Source organism: Cyanistes caeruleus, chromosome 24 (assembly GCF_971803275.1).
Source record: "Cyanistes caeruleus chromosome 24, bCyaCae1.hap1.1, whole genome shotgun sequence".
NCBI lineage: Eukaryota > Metazoa > Chordata > Aves > Passeriformes > Paridae > Cyanistes > Cyanistes caeruleus.
The window spans coordinates 5,992,872-6,014,779 of NC_141724.1; the positions used below are offsets into that span (position 1 = coordinate 5,992,872).

A 21,908-nucleotide genomic window follows, 5' to 3' on the forward strand; every position below is an offset into this window, starting at 1 on the left:
TGACTTTGGCCAGAACCTGCCGAATTGCTCCAAAGCTGTGTCTTCCCTAGGAGAAGGCAGCTGCAGCCCTGAGTTCATCATTCTGCCACTCTTCCCACTACACTTTTCTGCTCTTCAGTAAGAAATTCTCTGGAACAAGTCACTTTCAGTTTGTGTAACATCTCTGGTTCCCATTCCAGAGGATTTACAGAGCTCCTGACAGCAGCAAGCCAAGGCCACCAGTGCTCTGGGCTGGCCAAGGCCAATTTGGCTTGTGTCAAACATGGGGTAACTGGGCACACAGGCAGCCAAGGGCTCATGATAACATTCTGGTGGGGCAGTAACGTTTCTTGGCATCCATGCTCTGGGACACAACCTCCTACTCAATCCCAAAGGAGGGAGCCTTAGCCAGAGTAACCTGGGACATTCAGATGTGGAAACAGGCATGGTTTGGCTCACGCTGCTGACAGGAATTTTCTCAGTATCTCCATCATGCCTTGGGGCAATAGCTCAAGAGTTTCAGGCCTTTGGTGGGAGTTGTGACAAAGCCTGTGAGCCCTGGCAAGCAGTCTCATTCTTATCCTCCAGTGGGAAATTTCTCCTTGGGACCAGGGACCACCAGGAATGAGTTTGGGAGCTTTTAGGGTTTGTGTGACAAAATTCTCCCTCTGTCAAGGAGTTGTGAGAGCTTCTGGGCTGGCGCAGAGCAACTCTTGCATGATGGTGCAGCAGCCCTGGGCACTCCTGTGGAAGCTGCAGCCCCTCCTTCTCCAGCTCTCACTGCAATGTTTTGCAGTTCAAAACAAGCAAACCATGGTCTTCCAAGGCTTTGGAGACTGTGGTTCATGCAGACCAAGTCTCTCCCAAGACTGGAACATAACATGGCTGGTTTTCCAGAGCTGGAGGTAGCACAGGGCAGTGGGGCAGTGTTGTCACCACCCAAACCAGGTGATTGTCAGTGGGAGCTCTGCTCCATTCACAGCTGCATCCTTGGGAGGGTCTGAGCTCACTGCTGTGTTTTATGTGCTCTGTGTTTGTACACAACATCTAGAAGAAGAGATCTGATGCTCAAACATGATGGACCATCCTCCACCTCTATAGATTTCCTACCCCAAATGGAACTGGATGCTCTGGCTCCTCTTTCCTGATTAGTCAGATTATTCCAATTAGGATATTTATTTCAATTTATAACTCATTTTTTTTCTGGAACCCAATTCAGACCTTTTGGGCAAATGAAGCAGGGGCTGGGTGGAGAGAAGAGAGAGAAACATCACTGCTTAGCAGGCTCTCAGCTCTGCTCTGAGTCAGACCCTCAGGGACTGAGTCCTTCACAAAGAGGATTTCTTTTGGGTAAGTTTTCTGCCAGACTGAAGCAACAGAACAGCCAGGAGAGACACCCTGACTGCACGCCAGATCTTCTGCTCTTCACCTCCCCATCCTCACACCATTGTGGTTTAATGCCACCACAGACACTGAGGGATCGTGTTGCCCAATGTCACAGAGCAGATACCTGCAGCGAGCCAGTCCTATCGACTCCCCTCCACAGCCCAGGAAACAAAATAAAGGCCTTAGGAATGACTCATGTGCCCCACTTTGCTGCAGGATGCGCTGCTGAGGGCTCCGCAGTGGCTGTAAGGCAGCTGAAGGCCTGGCTCTGGCAGACAGAGCCCCCAGCACTGCCCGCGCTCCCTCAGGGCCCGAGCACTTACTTGGAGCCGGACTGGGCCTGTCCATAGAGCCCGTCCTGCTTGCAGCTCATCACGGGCTGGGCATACACCACGTCGGCCTTGTTGCTCGAGGGGCAGGACAGGGCCCGCGCTGGCATTTTTTTACTGGTCCTGCTGGTTCCCTGCTGGGTGCTGCAGCTGCTGTAGATGCTCTGGCGGTTGAGGGTGGCCTTGTGCTCGGCGCGGCCGCCGTGGGCCTTGCGCAGGGTCCCGCGGGGCGGCTCGCAGTAGAGGTCGGGCTCGCTGCGGCTGCTCTTGATGTTCTGCACGAAGCAGTAATCGCTGCCGGCGCGGGGGCTGCACAGGGCCTTGCCGTGGGCCCGGCTGGCCCAGCCCTCCATCTGGCTGTAGGAGCTGTAGCGCCGGCTCTCCGCGTCCCGCTTCAGGGTCCCGTTGTAGAGCTGCCAACAGCAAACACAGCGGGTGAGGCCTGAGCACCGCTCGGCACCGCCGGGCCCACCCTGCCGGCATCTCCCCGCATTCCCACCGGAGGTTATCCACCCTGCAGCCCTCACAAAGGAGACAAACCCCACCTGGATATCAGGGACGCTGAGGTGGGATCCAGGAGCTTTAAAGCTGACCCTGACAATGCTTTATTCCCGTCTAACCCACCCTGTAACTGCACTGCACATCTCTCACCGCCGTGGAGCTTGATGCCCCATTCTCCCCTTCCAGCACTGCCTGCGTTTATTTTTAATTTCCTTATGCTCTTTTCTTCCCCTCCCATCTATTAGTTCCTTAGAAAGGGAGTAAAGGGAGTGAAAAATGAGTAAGAAGGGATTTTTGAATCAAACTCTGCCAAGAAACAAGTGGAGACAATGAATATCTGCTTATGAGTTATAAGGCGTGTAGTATCTGCTCAGATAATGGGATGCTCTGGGAACAATGGGGAATGTGCAATAAAAACTGAGATGACTAAGACAGGATGTAAAAATGAGGGGATAAAAGATGGTAAAATAAACCATCTACAATTAGCAAAACAAAAAGATGGCTTTAGCTGCCCTGCTGTCAGTTCAAAATGCCTTCACCACTTCACCAGAAGTCATCCAGATTTGCATCAAGTTTGCCACACCAGAATTGAATTCAATCTTCTTCTGCAATGTTAAACCTTTGGGATGTCAGTGCTGGCTTGTGGGAGCCTGCAGGGTTATGTCCAAATGAGAGACAACTCATTCAGGTGTGTACTCCAGAAAGGAAAATAAATTAAACTGTTTTAGTGCTGTTTGCCCCATAATGCTGAGTTTGTGCTCTGCATCCCCTCAGCAATCTGGCAAGGAGATCTCCAAGACATACAGCAAACAGAGATAAAAAGAACTAAGGAATAAAACTGCCTGCCCCATCCCCCTCTGATTATCCTGGGAAAGCTCATCCATGGTCTCCTATTGGATCAAAGTGGTTTTTTCTCATCCAGGTCTAAGCAGTGACACTTTGGGTGACATTTTCTGCAAAGGCCACCCAAGGGTCCCTTTGGCTGGAAGAGAAAAGTCAAGACTGGCTGCTAATAATTTCCTTGGAACTGTAAAAAGCCTGTGCCTGGTGCAATAGTTCATGTCACTGAAAAAAAATCCAAATTTCCTAACCTAGAAACACCCCATGGAAGAGAAATAGGAATCTCTGCTGGCTCACCCCAAGTTCCTCAGCTCTGCCCTAACTCCATCCCAGCCCCAGCACACTCAGCATCATTCTTGCCTCCAACACTCTGCAGAATTGTCATTACGTTAATTAATTAAGCCAAATTTTTCCATTAACAAACTGATCTTCAGGAATGCAGGAAATCCTCTTGGCTGTGTCCCTGTAGAGCTGCAGAGGCTGAAATCTCTGGAACCACCTGGGTGGGACTAAACCCTTTAATCCAGCTCTCCTGATGCCCAGATCACTTATTTGAGTAGTTTTCAGACTTTCAGATGTGCATCTGAACAGGTGAATTGCTGCAAGGGGAGAAAAGGGGAGCAGCTTCTCTCTGAGTCCTCTCCAGAGGACACAGAACAAACCTGGGCTGAGTGGGGCAGGTTTGCAGCTCCTGGGGTTGGGAAGGACAGGTTGCAGGTGTAAAGAAGAGCCAGGGTGAGGCACATCACAGGATGTGATGAGTCTTGGGGGCTCTGGCAGTGGGACAAGCCCTCTGCTGCCCAGGATAAAATCCAGGATGGCCACACACACACACACACATATATATACACACACAGACACACAGACACATATATATACACACACATATATATACACACACACACACACACACACACAGACACACAGACACGCACACACACACACAGAGACACACACACACACAGACACACACACACACACACACAGACACACACACAGACACACAGACACACACACAGACAGACACACACACACACACACACACACACACACACAGACACACAGACACGCACACACACACACAGACACACACACACACAGACACACACACACACACACAGACACACACACAGACACACACACAGACACACAGACACACACACAGACACACACACACACACACACACACACACACACACACATAGACACACACACACACACACACACACAGACACACACACACACAGACACACACACACACATCTCACACACACATCACATACACACATCATACACACACACACACACACACACACATCACATACACACATCACATACACATCACACACACACACGGCTCTCTCCATCCCAGGTTTGCCTGGGACGCAGCACACAGCAACAGCAAAGTGACCTCCAATGAAATCATGATCTACCACAGATACCCTTCTGAGGTGATACCATCCTCATTCCAATTCATTTTCCTGGGCTCAGGAACCCTGGGGACAGTGAGGGATGGACAGGGCTGCAGTGTGATGGACAGGGTGCACTTTGTGCTCAGTGGAGCCGCTGACAACGGCTGCAGGACAGACAGCAGCTTGTTAGATGTGAGCCTGGCTGGTTTTCTTTATGAGTCAGTTTAAGCTGGGATTATTCTGTAGAGCTGTCAGAAGCTTGGCAGAGCTGTGGAGCCCCTGGGCATCTGCTGAAACCAACCCAGGGAAGCCTGGAAGAGGAACTTGTTGTTTATCTAAAGCTGAGATTTGCTCTGCAGTGCACTCACTGAGGGGAGGGGGGAGTGCATCTCTGTTTACTGAGACACAATCATGGGTTCTAGATTTCCTGCTGGGTTTTAGAGTGGCTGTAGCATTGTCCTCCTCCTTGGCAGCCCCGAGATGGGTGAAGCTGTTTGCAAAGACACCTTTCTGCAACACAGGAGCCCTGGGCTGCAAGTCCGAGCAGGTCCCGGCAGGGCGGGGGAGCCTTTTGCAAACTCATGGGAAAATCGTTCCCGTGTGATGTGAAGCTCATTACCAAAGGCAGTCCATGACTTTTATTGCTGATTCTACCAGATGCTTGGCTGAGCCCATTTTAATCTCTTTCAAGTGGCACGGACCTAATTGGTATCTCAGAATTCCTTTTTGCAGCAGGAGCCTGATCCAACGGCCCCAGATCGATGAGGATTCTCCTGCCAGCTCCAGCAGACCTCAGACCTTGCCCAAGAGTCTGTGAATCCCTGAATGGCCAGGACTGACCTGATCCCTTCCTGTTCCTGGCAAAGTGCCCTGTCTGTGCCTTGGAGCAGCTTCCCCACACTAAAACCCAAATCCCTGTGCTGGATGCTGACCCAGCTAAGGCAGGGACCGTCACTTCCAGCACTGAAGCAAACGTGGCCGAGGGAATGGAATTCCCTGCAGCCATCGGTGAGCCAATTCAGTGAGCCAGGATGGCCAGCAAGGAAGGAGGGAAGCACTGTGTGTCTGGAGAGATGCCAGCTCTGAGGGGGAAGGCGATGCTGTCACACAGTCTGTGGTTTAAAGAGCCTCCTGACAACATCTCCCAACTTATGCTGATGCCACCCTGTGTGCAGGGAGCTCTCCCTGTGCAGAAGAGCAGCAGTGAAAGGAAAGAAACAATCTGCCCTTCAGACCTCAGCAGTGCCCAGATTTCCTAATGCCGTGGATTGCACCTGCCCACTTCCCATGGGTGTGTGTATGGTGTGCCATCCACACCTCTGCCCTTCAGGAGTGTGGGGAAATGCTGGGAAAGACCAGGAATTCCCCCAGAGTGGGGTGGATCCAGAAGGCAGTGATTCCCTCCACACTGCACGATCTGAAGGGCTCAGGCTGTCACTGAGGCACTTCCCAGGGGAGCTGAGATGTTGTAGCAGCTTGGAAGGTGTTTGCTTCCAGCACACAGCTCCTTGGCAGCCCAGAAAATCATCCATGTCCTGGGCTCATCCCCCAGCGTGGGCTGCAGGGAGGGTGAGGATTCTCCTGTCTGCTCTGCTCTTGGGACACCTCACCAGGAATACTCCACTCAGTTCTGGTGCTCCGAACACAAGGAGGACACGGAACTGTTGGAGCAAGTCCAGAAGAAGCCACCAAGCTGATAAGGGGACTGGAGCACCTCCCCAGTGGAGACAGGCTGGGACAACTGGGAATGCTCAGCCTGAAGAAAAGAAGGTTGTCTGGAGACCTCACAGCACCTTCCAGGATCTGAAGGGGCTTCAGGGAAGATAGAGAGAGACCCTTCATCAGGAACTAGAGTGACAAGACAAGGGGGAATGGCTGCAAACTGCCAGAGGGCAGCGTTAGATGGGATTTTGGGGAGAAATTCTTCCCTGAGAAGGTGGTGAGGCCCTGGCACAGGCTGCCCAGAGAAGCTGTGGCTGCCCCTGGATCCCTGGAAGTGTCCAAGGCCAGGCTGGACAGGGCTTGGAGCAGCCTGGGACAGTGGAAGGAGTCCCTGCCCATGGCAGGGGTGGAATGAGATGATCTTTAGGGTCCCTTCCCACCCAAACAATTTTGTGATCCTATGATTCTGATTCCAGCCATTCCATCAGGCCCTGGCAGTCCCCTGTGGCTTTAGGATGCAGGAGGAGGCAGGTGCAGCCAGGCCATCTGATATTCTGAATTTCAGCCTGAACTTCTCCCCACTGTGAAATGAGTCTTGTCTGTATGAGGCCAGGCTTGGGAGCTGTTCATTCATGGTCAGACAGGGAAGGCAGGGAGGAAGGAAAGGCACTGGTGCTCCTGTCAGGCCCAGGGGGGAAGTGCTTCCCTTCCTGGCAGCAGCACAGATCTGCCTTTAAATTAATGAGCATTTGTGGATCTCCAGTTCTCAGCCTGCAGTATATTCTAGGAATGACAAGTGGAATATCCAACACATGAGACAGGTAAACAAATGTGTTTAACCTCTTATTTCAGCTGGAAAAAAACTGCATATAGAGAGAAAGTCAAAATGGCATTTTCCCAGCCATCACCCATAAGTCCTCTACTGGTTTTTTATTCCATAAAACCTTTGGCTTGGCAGGAAAAGTCTCTGTCCTCCCTCTATTTTCCAGAGAAGCAGAAGCATGGAGCAAGGTGCAGCAGCCTGTGCCTGGATCCAGCTCTGCCTTCCCACGTCAGAGCCCTCCCAAAGAACTGGGTGGTTCTGATTCTGCATCTGAGGACGCCATCAGTTCATTACCTGCCTGGATGTTTTTTCCCTTGCAATTTGTTTGTTTCTAGAGCAGCAGACAGAGAAGTGAGGGCTCCGTATAAACACGTCAGGAGCAGGTTTCTCCCAGGCTGGAGGGCAAAGCACGGAGATGCAACCTGAGCAGGTCCCACCCTGAGTGCTGGGTGGGGAGAGCTCCTCACGCTCCTTGCGAAACCCTCCAAGTGCTGCTCCCTCCATGGCAGGGAGAAAAAATTGCAAAACCAGCAAATACATTGTTTATCTATTTCTGAAATGCTCCTTCCCACCTCTCCCAGGAGCTGCCTTTCCTAGGATTTTTCATCTCTTTTTTTTCTCGTTCAGCTGAGATTTATTCTTACTGGTTCTGTTTGTTCTGACCAAGAAAGACAATGTCCAACTTGCTGTTCCAAAGCCTGAAGCCTCATGCAAACCTCCCAGGGACACCGGGCTCTGACCAAGCCATGACGTGCAGTGACCTCTGTTTTCTCTGGCAAGATTATTCAAACCTCTCTCTTCTGAGGTTTTTTTAAGGTTGGGTGTATCGTCACAGCAAACAACAAATTTTGACCTGAAATCCTTATGGAACAAAGCTTTCAGTGACAATGAGAGGTTTTGTCCAAAGAGGCAAAGGCAGGCAGGGACAACAGTGATCATCTCTAGGTCAGATAATGCTCTTGGAGAGAAAGCTCTGACACTTCCTCCCACAGAGGACTTCTGGTTAAAATTTTCCTACAGTCTCTGGTGCAGAGGGATCAGCAGTGTCTGTTTCGCATTAGTGCCATAACGGATGTAATTACTACAGGTAACTGCTTTCATCCAGCACCACCAGGCCAGCCAAATATTCCTTGGTCTGGGGACATGGCTGCTCCCAGAAGAGCTGCTAAAATAACACCTGGGCCCTCCCTGGAAGAGAGACACTGAGGGGCTGGAGCGTGTCCAGGGAAGGGAACAGAGCTGGGAAGGGGCTGCAGCACCAGGAATGGCTCAGGGAGCATCTGGGGGGCTCAGCCTGGAGAAAAGGAGGCTCAGGGGGACTTTCTGGCTCTGAACAACTCCCTGACAGGAGAGGGGAGTCGGGCTCTGCCCCCAGGGAACAGGGACAGGACAAGAGCAAATGGCCTCAAGCTGTGCCAGGGGAGGTTCAGGTCGGACATGAGGAAGAATTTATTCATGGGAATGGTTGTTAAACATTGGAATGGTCTGCCCATGGCAGCAGTGCAGTCACTGTCCCTGGAGATGGTCAAGAAATGACCTGGCACTCAGTGGTGATGGGTCAAAGGTTGGCCTCGATGATCTTAGGGGCCTTTTCCAATCTCAGTGATCCTGTGATTGTGTCACAGCCCCAGCTCAGCTCTGTGGGGATGAGGATCTGCTGGAGACACATCTGAGATTTCCTCTGCATCACATCCAGGGTTTGTTTGCTCTGGCTGGGGGCCATGCTGGGGGGACACACTGTGAACACATCCACATCACGTGGGGGATTTCCTCCTTGTGGAAGCAGCAGCATGGAGAGCAAGGTGGGTTCTGTCCCTTGCTCTGCTCCTGCCTCATCCTGGTCGTGCAGTGGGATTTGGGAATGCCCTGACTCCCTGCCAGTGATGGACCTGCCAACCCAGCAGACCCAGGCAGGAGCAGGGTGGGCACTGAACCTCAGAGGTGTTTGCTGGCAGTACCCCACTGGGTGTGTCTGGGATTTGGTTGTGCCTCTCCAAAGCTGTGCCCACAGTTGGGGTGAGCACCGAGGTCCCTATAACCCACAGACCACCCAAATGTGGCTGTGGCTTTGGAACACTCTGGAGAGACTCCATTTCTGGGGTGACCTGAGCTGTCAGGGTACATGGCTGTGGCTCATGCTGAGCCCTTCTGCCATAACTGCACTGCTCTAGGTACCCAGCCCAGCTTCCTTAACCCTCCCCCGGGTTCATCTCTGTAAATCAGGGTCACCACCGCCCCTCCTGTGGGACCTGAGGTGCTGCTCACAGCAGGACACAGCTCCTGAGGCTGGAGGGCTTTGGGAACTGCTGGCCACTCATAGCTCACAGTAGGGTGACAAATATCCCCAAGGCTCCACAGCACCGGGGTTGAGGCATCACCCTGGCACAGAGGGGTTTGCAGTCACAGGTCCTCCCATTCCTGCATCCCACCGTGGTGTCTGAGCAAAGGAATTCCCCAAGGCTGAACACCCTTGAGGGCTGTGCCAGCCCCTGATGCATGAGCCAAGGAAGAGCTGCAGCCAAGAGTGCACCCCCTGCCCTCCAGGTGCCCCCAGGTGGGGTGGCCACACTGGCCCAGTGCTCCTTGCACTGGCAGTGAGAATAGTGGTGCTGCAAATAAGGCATCCACAAGGGGAATTAACAGAAAATAATCTATAATGGGTGAATTGAAGGGTTTAATCCAAAGAATTCTAAATTAGAAAAGCCCTCTAAGATCAAAGAGTCCAATCATTAACACAACACTGCCACATTCACCCTAAACCATGTCCTCAAGAGCCACATCACGAGTTTTTGAACACTTCCAGGGCTGGGAACTCCAACACTGCCACAGGCAGCCTGTTCCAAACTGACTGATCCAGAAAGAGCTCTTCCTCCAGATCCACCATTTCTCTAATATTTGAACATCAGTCTCACAAGGTTGGGAAGAAACCACAGGAGTGAAAAGTTTGACATTTCTAAGAAGACACAAAACAAGACAAAAGGAGGAAGTCAGGGACAGCAGCTTTCCAGAGCTGTGGTGGGACAGAACACCCTTAATGTCACTGTCTGAGGCACTCCAAGGGCAGTGTCTCAGGTGCTTGTGCTGTGGAGCAACACCCTGGACATGAACTCCCTGGACATCTTTTTAACTCCAGGGGGATTGGGAGTCAGTCATTCCACTCAGTATTACACTGGGTCACTTCCCTGAGGTACCTGAGTTTGGCTGTGCACCTCAAAGGGCTTTGCCACTTTTCACACACATTCACAACACCAGCTCCAGCTGCAAATAAGTCCAGCAATTTTTCCTTCAGAAACAGATTTTTGGTTTTGTGTCTTACAACCCAGGAATTACAAACAGGAAACAATTTTTAGGAAGCCCAGAACCTCCACAGACTTCAAACAGGTGTGTAGACAAAAGCTGAAACTATCCCAAGCTGGAGGCTGGTGGTAGATGTGTGGAACCTTTAACACTTTCTGGAAAAGCAGAAGGGAGGAGGCTGCTCAGTGTGGCTGGGGAGTCTGGTGTGCAGCTTGTTAAGCACATTTAGGCTGGAGGTTATGTGTTCCAAAGTGCCAGTGGCAGCTGGGACTGCTTGCCCCTGAGTGCAGTCATCTTCCTGTGCACTCCTTCCCTGCTCCAGCCAGCTCCAGTGGCAGCAGATAGGGATCCAGGGGGGCTGATTCATCCTGACCTGACAGATCTCCCAGATAGAGGAGATGAATCACAGCCTCTACCTCTGTCTTTGCTGGCCAGGGGAGGAGTCAGACGACTTGTCAGGGCTAAATGGCTGATTCTCAGATAGACTCAGTTAGATAAAACAAATTTTACTGTGAATCCTCCACAGGTCCCAGTCCTTTTTGCTAAAGTAACCCAGATCCTGAAGACCCTTATCAAAAATATTTAGAATTAAAGACTTGCATGACACTTAAAGTTGGAGAAAGACTTTCCCTCCTCAGTAAGTGCAGAAGAGTCTCTCAGAGAACAGACAGAGCTGCCTAAACCCTGGGTGAGCCTGAAGGGACTGAACTGTTCTGTCTACAGGCTTCTGGTGTCTAATGGAGGTCCTCACCTTCATCACCTTCATCACCTCCTCCAGCTGTTTGCCAGACCACCAGTCACATTCCCACCTACCCAGCATTTGTCCAGCTGCCACAATGATTTGGAACAAGATCAGGAATTAACAACAGGAAACAACAAACCTCACACCAGCAACAGAAACTGCAGTAGCACCTTACCAGCATGAGCAGAGCTGGGCCTTGGCTTCCTCCCTCTTTAACAAAGAACCCATCTACAAACCCTTGGAATGGCTGAAACAGAGCAATCTTGCTTGGACAAAGCACCACAAACTCCATTCAGGAATCACAACAGGCAAACAGCAACATATCATCAAGTCAAAGCATCCCAATGGTTTGACTTGTGAAGCTCAGATGCTTCACAAGTTCAGGAGCTGCCTCAGTTGCACTTTTCTGGCCACAAGAAGCCTGCCTGGTCACCATGGCTGGACCCTCTGCAGGACTCCACCACTGCCTTAGGGATGGAGACAGGACACCTGGATGTGTGGACCTGTGCTCTGACCCATCCAGAATCCCAGAATAGTTTGGGTTGGAAGGGTCCTCAAGGCTCATCCAGTTCCACCCCCTGCCATGGCCAGGGACACCTTCCACCATCCCAGGCTGCTCCAAGCCCTGTCCAACCTGGCCTTGGACACTTCCAGGGATCCAGGGGCAGCCACAGCTGCTCTGGGCACCTGTGCCAGGGGCTCCCCACCCTCACAGAGGAGAATATCCCATCTATCTCTGTCCTCTGGCAGTTTGAAGCCATTCCCCCTTGTCCTGACACTACATCCCTTGAAAATAATCTCTTTAACTTTCCTGTAGCTCCTTCAGGTACTGCAAGGCCACAGTATGGTCATCCCAAAGCTTCTCTTCTTCAAGCTGAACAACCCCAACTCTCCCAGTCTCCCATAGCAGAATTCCCCATCCTCCTGATCAACTTGGTGCTTCCTCTGAACACACTTTTCCCTTCTGGCTGGGATTTAACCAGCACAGTAAAGGACACTGAAATCGGCCAATAGACAGGCTGGAAATAAACATTTCAAAGACACTCCAGTGCTCACAGTTTTCCTACTGAGCACCCAGTAATGCAGCTCAGCAAGTGACAGCACTGCCTTGAAGCCATCATGTTCCAAAGGCCATTAGGAAAGACCCAGATAAATCCCTCAGAAGCTGAGGAATGCTGGTGCTCTGAACAGGCAGAGGATCTGGCAGCCACCAGGAAAAGCTGCAACCCTGTCTGTGTGCTTGGAGCCACCAAAACCTTTCCTGGTTCAAGCCTTTGATGGCTGACACGGAGCTGCTTTACAGTCCCAGGGTTGTTGAAAGGAGCCTTTTGCTTTTCTCATATTCAAATCCCAGATCTGTGAATTGCCCCTTTCTACTTCAGAGCTGATGAAAAGCAGGGAAGAGAGAACACAGACCTGAAATGGAGGGGCAACATGGGCACAAGCTGTCCCAGTGGGCTGTGGAATGGCTTGGAGTGATTCCCATGTGCCAGGGGTCTGTCACCAAGGACCAGGAGCTCTCTGGCAGGTCTAGATACACTGCACAAAGACAAATGCCATCTGTGCTTTTTCTGGAAATCTGCAATAATTTTTTGGAAATCACCGTGGAAGAACTGGAGCCCCTGTTTTGCAGTCATGGAAAATATCTGGAGGGGTCTGCAGTAGCACTGAGGTTGGGAGCAGCACCACAGCTCTAATGTAAATCCCCTGATCCACATTCATGGCATCCACAGCCATGTTTTGGTGTACAGGAACAAAGATGTGCTCCAGACTTGAACCCAACCCTGATCCCTCTGGCAGCTTCCAAACTCTCGTGCCATTGAATAGCACCCCACAAATCCAAACTAAATCTTGTCCACTCTAAAATCCCCACATCAAACATCTGTGGGGCCCTCGATCCTCCTCCTGCACTCAATCCTTTGCCAAGAGAGCCAGGATCCCTCTCAGGCGAGTTTCTGAAGCACTGGGACCTCCTTAGGTGACTGTGAGAGGTTCTTCGTGCCCAGGTCAGCTCAGACCACGCCACAATTCCCAGATCAAGGAGAGTCTTACCGGGTATCCCCAGCTGCTGTTCCCTGTCTGGGTTTTGGTGTAGTAGCTGCCCCGGGATGTCCCGTAGCCGTAACCATCAGCTAAACCATCATACATTGAACCTGCAATGGAAAAGGCATGGTCAGCATCAGAAGGCATTCCCAGGAGAAAGGATTCCCAGCAGGCCCCTTCCAGAGCACAGAGCTCTTTTTAAACAGGGAGTTAGAGAAAAGTTCTGAATCTCAACAGAACACAGGGAATACAGGCAGCAAGGGGAGCCCTTGGCTCTGCTGGGAACTCCAGCCCTCACACCACAGACCCCATAAACCAGCCCAAGCTTTGCAGCACAAAAAACCAAATGCCATAAAACCCAAAGCAGAGGAACAGAAAGGGGGCCAGTGTCTGACATCATGGAACCACAGAATCCCAGAATGGGCCTTAAAGCCCATCCCATCCCACCCCCCTGCCACAGGCAGGGACACATTCCCCTATCCCAGGTTGATCCAAGCCCTCTCCAACCTGGCCTTGGGCACTCCCAGGGATGGGACAGCCACAGCTTCTCTGGGCACCCTGTGCCAGAGCCTCATCACCCTCACAGGGAGGAATTCCTTCCCAAAATCCCATCTAACCCTGCCCTCTGGCAGTGGGAAGCCATTCCCTGTGTCCTGTCCCTCCAGGCCCTTGTAAATAACCTCTCTCCATGTTTCCTGTCAGTTCCTTCAGGTACTGGAAGGCCAAACTGAGGTCACCCCAAAGCTTCTCTTTTCTAGGGCTGAACAATCCCCGCTCTCTCAGACTTTTGTCATAGGTGAGGAGTTCCTCTCCTCTCCTCACCTGTGGCCTCCAAGCTGTTGTATGACAGGAACCTGATGATATTTTGTGCTACATGTCCCAGAATATCTGCCTGTGGGAGACTTGTAGTAAATACAGTTTCCTTTTCCGAAGGAAAAAGCCACCCCTGACCCTTCCACCAGTCCACATCTGAATCCCACCAATCCCAACAGCAGGAGCAGCCTGAGCAAGGCCTGCTAAAATCAATCAATGCTCATTAGCAAACAGCATGGCTAAAGGAAGATCCAGTTTAATTAACACCTGGGGATCTAAACCAGTCAAACACTACAGAACCTCACTGCACTCTTTGGATTCCAATCTCATCTCTAAAAGATCACTTTGTGTGTCTATGCTTTCTTCTCCGGAAAATGTCTAGAGCTCCATCATTATTTTTGGGATGCTGGAGGAATAATTGAGACTGGATCTCAAATATGTCTTTTAAAGATGCAAATATCTCAGATCAGGAAGAAGCCATTGGCCATTTTTCCTGTTTCTCAGTGCTTTAACCAGAGTTTGGATTTACCTACCCCACACCTTCCAAGAGCTCTCCCAGCAGTCTCTGGCACTGCAACCTTTGGATCCATTCTGAAAGTATTTTACTCAATGCCACATTCATCACTACAAGCCAAATGAAGTGAATCATTCTCTTTCCATGATGGAATTCCCTTAAGCCCCTTTGGATGGTCCAAAAGAGTTCAGGGTGATTTCTGTTTCATTTTCAGAAGTGCTCAATAATTGTGGCATCCCAGGTCCCGTTATGAGGAAGTGTAAACCCTACACTCCAATTAACTTCCAGGGGAAGCTCTGAATGTCTAACAAAGTACAAAATCAGGATTTACCTGTCCTAACTTATGCACCTAAACTGGTGGGTAATGCCAGAAATATCCTAATCTCTGTGATTGTTTGATAAGACTCATCTCTGAGATAAACTGGATAAGCTCGACCACAAAGGCCCCGGAGCCACTCAGGTCTCCTCCAGCCACTGATCCTTGGAATAAACCTAATTTATTGCCCTGCCTGAGGCACCCAGAACCTGTTATGGTGATTTGGTTTGTGGCTAAAAATTCTTGCATTTTCTCAGGAAGATGATTCTTGTGGATGTGGTGTAAATAATGACATTTGCTTTCTATTGTCAGCAGGACTGCACCTGGAGAACATCCCTGGATGGAGAGCAGGCAACAGCCAGGTCAGCTCCCAGCCCTGCACCTGGGCAGGAAACCACAGGAGCTCCTTTTGCAAAGTCTGGAGACTCACTGGGCACTGCTCCCCATCAGATCTCCCCAGCCCCGGGTGCCTCACGTGAAGTTGCACAGAACTTGCTGATCAGGCAAGGAAGTGGCCCTGGAAATGCAGCAGGAGATTCAGCCACGTCCTTCACCTTATGCTCCCCCTCCAGCCTGGAACTGCCCTTCAACTCCACATCAGGACATCAGTGTTGGGACTCAGCAGCAGCAAGGCCGTGCTGGAAGTGCTGAGTTTGGGCCAGGTGATTCCCCAGGACACGGGAAATGATATATCTGATATCTATCTATCTATCTATCTATCTATCTATCTATCTATCTATCTATCTATATATATATATATATCTATATATATATATGATATATATATCTGATATATATATCTGATAACCATAATCCTGAGCAGGAAGGTAAAGCCATTCCATGATAATTTCCTGGGAATTCCTTCTTCCCATCATCCTCTTGTTAACTGTAAACATCCTGGAACTGCAGGTGGGAGCACCTAGAGCATTTTCCTGAGTGAGCAGCTGTAAAAAGGGGTTTTGTGCCTGACTTACGAGACCAGTCCTGCCTGGGGACAACACTTTTTCTTTCAGTCTCTGTTCCTGCCATGCACCCCAGACTTTGGGGCAGAGGAAGGAGACACCCAAAATAAGCCAGTTTAGGCACATCTGTAACTTTCTTCAATAAATTCACTGCTTCATGGCCAAATTCAGGAGATCAGGCAGTTGGTTCAAGTTTATGTTCTCCAGAGGTGGAAGGGTTGCCTTCACCTCCCAGAACTTATACATAAGAGCTTATAAACACATAATTACACAGAACCTCAAATGTTCCAGGCATTTTGAAGTCACCCTGCAGGTTGGAGAAGATGCTTCTCCTGCCACCACTCAACTGAGATTTATTGCTTGGAGAGCTCAGTCTTGAGGCCAGGAAGAACCTGGGGATTTTCTGACGGGGGTGGCTGAAGAAAACCTGATCTTTGTGCAGGTTTGAACACTTCTCTGCTTGGTTCATCTCACAGCTAGGAGCTGTATCCCCAGCCCTCAGGACAGGAAAGAGATCCCTCTTTTCAAACACCTCAAGAGCAAAGACCACACAACCTGGTTACAGGTCCTTGGAATTTAGAATAAACCCAGGCAATCACAAAAAAACCCCACATTTGGGCCAGGGTGGAAATGTTTTTAGTGGAAAATGCCCCACTTGTGCTTTTTTTCTGGCTACATCCACATGTCTGTGTCCCTGTTCGGGTCCCTGAAGGGCCCATGTGCACTTGGGCAAACACAGAGCCAATTCAAAGCATTGTACTCAGAGTAGGGAGCACAGAACCACGGAATCACAGAATCACTGAGGTTGAAAAGCCCTCTGAGATAAGAGTCCTGCCATTTCCCCAGCACCACGTGTTCACCACTAACCCATGTCCCCAGTGCCACATCCACACATCTTCTGAACACTTCCAGGGATGATGACTCCACCACTGCCCTGGGCAGTGACCACCCTTTCCACAAAGAAATTGTGTAAATTAGAATTAGAATTATAGAACCTGACCCTCCCCTGGCACAGCTTGAGGCCATTTCCTCCTGTCCTGTCCCTGTTCCCTGGAAGCAGAGCCTGACCTCCCCTGGCTGTCTCCTCCTGGCAGGGAGTTTTTCAGAGCCAGAAGGTTCCCCTGAGCCTCCTTTTCTCCAGGCTGAGCCCCCCCAGCTCCCTCAGCTTTTTCTCATGACAGAGGACCCTCAACAGCTGGGAGAGAGCTGGAAAGATGTGGTAGAACCACACAGATGAGTTGCTGCCTCTAAGTGACCATGTGGTCAGAAAACAACCCTGAAGACTACTCAGATTCCCCCCTCCCCAAATTATCATTCTCCCATGAGAGAGAGAAAACCTCTTTTATCTTCAGTAGGATTCATGAGGGTAAAACCCAATTACTGCAGATAAGAAGTGCAAGACCTTCCAGTGCATCTCTGTGAGCCTCTCTACACTGCTCCCACTGACCTCATCCCCTTCTCCATCCCTGTTATCCATCACTGCAGAGCAATCTGAGGCTGCCATCAAACCCAGGGGAGCTGGTTTTGATGAGTTATTTCCTTTCCTCAAAGGCAACTCTCCTCTCTTGCAGAGGGCACTGGTGGAGGAAGAGAGCTGTGTCCAAAGTGCTGCTTTCCCAAAGCCAGCTGGACACAGAGCAAATGTGGAGAGTGTGGAAAAGAATGTCTGTTAATAAATATTAATCTGTGGCAAGGAAAGGCAAGACAAGAACCAGTCACTGGCAGTGCAGGCTTGGCAAGGTAAATCATAAACTATGCACGGCTTTAAACAATAAGGATGATTAAACATAGGAAAAACACAGGGAGAGTAGAGGCCTGTGGGAGGCACAAAGCAAAGCCTGGGTGCCTTCTAGGAGAGAAGTGTCAGTGAAATCCCAGACAATGAGATTCCTGCAGGAATGACAAAACTCCAGTTCTGCCTTCTGGCCTATGAGCTAATGGGCTTGGGGATTTTTTTGTGTCCCAATAATCTGAGGTTTGTGGAAGAGTGGAACCTTTCACTGAATCATCTCACACTGAGGGAACTTAAAGACTTTTTATCCCCCAAATCTCCTCTTCATATCAGAGTCCTGATCCCCTCCAAAGCCAGGTGAGGTCCCATCACTGAAATGACCCTTCACTTCGCCACAGCCAGCACAGAAACTTCTCAATTCCAGCTGAGCCTTAGGACAGCTGGACCTGACACTCCTTGGATGTGTCTCTTCATTGACAAATCACTGGCAGAACTTTCCTTTAGCCAGAGAACTTTGCAGAGCAGAGTTGATGGTTACAAGGAGCTGGTTCAGCTTGGCCTGCCCTTTTCCTCTGCCATGCCACTGAAATTAATTTTCCCTGGAAATGTGCATTACTCAATCTAGTTTGGTATTGCCATGGGGAGAAGGACAGGTAAGGCCTAGAGCAGACCCCACAGACCCAACCCCCAAGGAGGACAGACCCCACAGACCCCCACAGATCCCAGACTCCACAGCTGGGATCAGCTGTAGCTGCTGAGGCCCCGCTGAGTTCAGGTTCCTTCTCACTGTCCCACCCCAGTGCACACCAGTCTGGGCCCACATTGGCCACCTTGCCCTGGGGGACACCAGATCTCCAAAGTGGCCACAGCACCTTGACCTGCTGGACTCCACCAACTCATTTATGGCCCCATCAATCACTGGGATAGTGAGGGAGTGTGTGTCAACCCCTAAAGGAACTCCAGCAATGGGATACAACACCTCCACTCTGCTGTGTGCAGGGTTCCATGTCCGTGTTCCCCACCTTACACACACCAGGACATGGTTCCTGCAGCTGGTGAAGCTCAAACCACAGCTCCAAACACAGCAACAAACCTGGACCTGCCCCAGCACCTGCCCAGCCCCACTCTGGGACTGTGGGAACGGAGGGAACAAAGCGCTCAGGCACTTGTCAGGGGCTTTGGGAATTCCCAGCTTGTGTTGCCTCTGAGGAGCATCTCAGAGAAATCCCAGGGGATGCAGGGAGCTGAAGCTGGATGAGGGTTTGGACAGGCAGAATCCACTCTTGACAGACCCACACAGCCTCTTTGTGGGAAGAACTGATTTTTCACCTGATCTTTGGGCAAGAGCAGTAAAACCCAACACCTGAAAGTTGAGCCTGACCCACTCCAACACCAACCAGGAGACAACCCTGGGAATAAACAGCAACTTCTCACCCTTCTGGGATTCCATCCAGGAATGCACTGGGATGAATCAGCCCCCAGGACCTTTGCTGGCCAACCACCCCAGTAGGAACAAGGTGGGGAGAGGTGGCCGGGCCCTGTGCTTAGAGGCAGCTCCTGGGAGTGGGATGTGACTCAGCTTCCCTGGGACACAGAAACCAGAGCTGCACATCTCCATGCAATTCCCATTCCCAAACATTCCCCAAAGTGTCTGGAGGAGGGGTTTAGCTTGTTGAGCAAAACAGGCAGTTTGGGAATGTGCTGGGTTTTTTCCCTTTCCCAGAGGTTTCACCTGGGCTCTTCTCCTTTGCCTCCCTTCCTTCCTGCCTGTGGATCCCTCTGCCTGCTTCCCTGTCCCTGCAGAGCCCTTCAGCTCATCCTGATGGGTATTTTATTTTGTCAGGTCTGTCACTCTAACACCTTAAGCAATAAACTCTCCCGAGGCAGGAGGAGATTCCCATTTTCCACTTTGGTGGCAGAGGAAAGCTCTCCTTGCCCTGGCCCCCCTCAGCCGTTGGAATCTGTCCACACAAACAGAGGAAGCAGGGATTTGTTCCTGGCAGAGCCCACCTGCCCTTGCTCTGGAGCTGCTCCAATCCCTCTGTTCCAGCAGCTGCAATTCCCAGAGCAGGGATGGCTCCTGTGGAAGCACCAGCTCCCACACAGCCACCCAGCTTCTCTTGCTAATCCAGCCCCAAGCACGTTTGTGGACCATGGCACCTCACCAGCACAGGATTCACCCTCAGTGCAGCTGGGAAGAGCTGCTGGACAAGGCACAGATCACAAAGGAGGTGTCAAAGCCTGCCCAACTCACCCAGGACCCCTCTCCATGCTGCTTACTCCAGACTCAGCTGAACACTCGGTCCCAGCTCCAGCACCCCAATGCCCCCCAAAGCCCAGGGATTTCCTCTCCCTGGTGGACTCAGACAGGCCAGAGCTCTCTGTAGCTGCTGGAAAAGGCATCAAGAGCCAGGAGGTTTTGCACAGAGGTTGTCACAATCCCCTGGGTTTGCAGCTTACAGCTGCGGGAAGCTGGGCTTTACTTCCAGATCAGCGTTCCCCAGAGCCAAGGATGGCAGAGAGAAGGATTTGAAGCCTGGATCTAATAAAGAGGAGGGGTTTCCATGGGGACACCTGGCTGCAGGACTCGGCTGATTGCTTATTTCTGTGGCACACACTCAGTGCACAGAGGTGGAACCCCACGGGCAAAGCGGAGAGAAACACCCCCAGAAACCAACAAAGGGACACATCTCCCAGCTCATCTCCTTCCAAGCTCTCCCACCGGGGGTCCCAGAGACTCCACAGTTCCCAGCCTGCAGACGGGAGATGTGTTGGGAGCTGCAGAGCTGAATCCTGAGCCGAGGTTTGTGTCCAGCCTCCTGCCCCAGCCCAGCGCTCAGGAGGCAGCACAGCCCCATGCCCAGCCCAGGGCAGGCTGCCAGGGCAGCTCTGCCAGCTTTGCCCATCCACAGGAGGGGTGCTGGGGAATTCCAGCCAGGGGGCATTTGCAGAGGAACGATTTGCAAAACCGGACAACTATTCCAGCTTTAGAGGTGGGGAAGGATTGGTTACAGCAGCACAGTGAAATGTCCAAGTGCCTCAGGGATGGGGAGCAGAGCAGCACTGCCGGGATCAGCTCTAGCCAGGGAAGAGTTGATGCATCCAGCCCTGTCCTGTCCTAAACCCTTCATCCGGCGCAGGAGATCTCGGCACAGCCTGCCCGAGGCAGGAGAGGAGCGAAGGGATCTGTGCCCGCTCCACAAACTCCCCAAAGCTCCCCAGAGCAGCGGCCCTGCCCCAGGGACCCCTCGCCGCGGCATTTACCTCGGTTAGAGTGGCCCACGCTCGACGACACCGACGACTTTTGCTTCTGCCTCTTGACCGTCATCATCACCTGCTCCTGGACCCGCTGCTTGCCCGTGCCCTTGGTTTTCAGCTTGTGGTCCGAGGGCAGGGCCAGCGTGGAGCTGGCCTGGTCCTGGAAGCACTCGTAGGCCAGCGCGGTTTTGAGCGGGGAGTGGAGCATGGCTGGAGCTCACGGGGTCTGCACTTCACTCACACGGACAACACGAGGCCACGAGCGCCGGCTGTGCTGGGCTTATTCCCCCAGAGCCCTCCTTGCCATACGTGCCCTGGCCCAGGCTGTCTGAGGGCTGCTGCTCGCAGCTCGGCTCCCCGGCGTGTGAGAGGCACACCCTCTGCCAGACTGGATATACAGCCCTGCCCGCACACACCCCCGCTCTGCTGCGGGCCTGCCCCCAGCCCCTGGCCAGCCCCACGGCCCGGGGGCTCTGGGGCACTGGGGGCTATGGGGAACCGGGGGCTATGGGGCACCGGGGGGGCTGTGGGGAACCGGGGGCTATGGGTCACTGGGGCTTCTGGGTCACCAGGGGCTATGGGTCACCAGGGGCTATGGGTCACTGGGGGGCTATGGGGGCTCTGGGTCACTGGGGGCTATGGATGCTCTGGGAGCTATGGGTCACCTGGGGCTCTGGGTCACCGGGGGGCTCTGGGGGCCCAGGGTCACCAGGGGGCTCAAGGGCTGCCCATGGCCAGCACTGAGAAGGGCCGGCTGAGGCTTTGTGGCTCTGGGTAGGAAGCGGCGCTCCCCGGCTGCCCGGGGGCTGCAGCATCTCCCACTCGGCTGCTCTTGGCTTCCAGTGTTTCCCTCAGCCCGAACTGCATCGACCCCGGCTCTCGGTGCCAGGGATGGCCTCGCCTGTAGGAACAGTGCTGGCCACGGTGCCCATGCAGACCCCAACTCCGCAAGCACAGGTTGCAAATCCACCCCTCGGAGCCCAGGAACGCAGGATTCCTGCAGAGCACCAGCTCCAGGGATCACGGAGGGCCCTGCCGAGGATCCCTGGAGAGTCAGGGACCTCTCCCCAGAGGGTGTCCCACTTGTCTGAGGAGAAATCAGGCAATTGAGGCAATCTCTGCACACAGCTCGGGGTAGCAGGGAGGAAAAGAGGACATTTAGTAAGAAAAGGAGATAAAATGGCTGTGCAAGAAATGACTCGCTGGGCTGTGAATGGAGCAGAGAGCTCTCCCTTTGCCAAGCCACACTGCAGCAACTCGTCTGCAGAGAACCGAGCACCTCACTGCTGGTGTGACCAG

The 21,908-nt window shown here is 52.1% G+C and overlaps 1 protein-coding gene across 1 annotated transcript in view; it reads right to left on the reverse strand.

Moving 5' to 3' along the window:
• PKP1 (plakophilin 1) overlaps window positions 1–21,422 on the reverse strand; it is a 48,297-nt gene extending 26,875 nt beyond the window's left edge. Inside the window, exons 1-3 of the mRNA XM_023941905.2 lie at window positions 20,616–21,422; window positions 13,024–13,124; window positions 1,689–2,107 (exon numbers count right to left, since the gene is read on the reverse strand). Coding sequence (XP_023797673.1) covers window positions 1,689–2,107; window positions 13,024–13,124; window positions 20,616–20,817 — 722 coding nt within the window. The 5' untranslated portion in view covers window positions 20,818–21,422. The remainder of the gene's footprint in view (window positions 1–1,688; window positions 2,108–13,023; window positions 13,125–20,615) is intronic.
• Window positions 21,423–21,908: the final 486 nt, after the last annotated feature.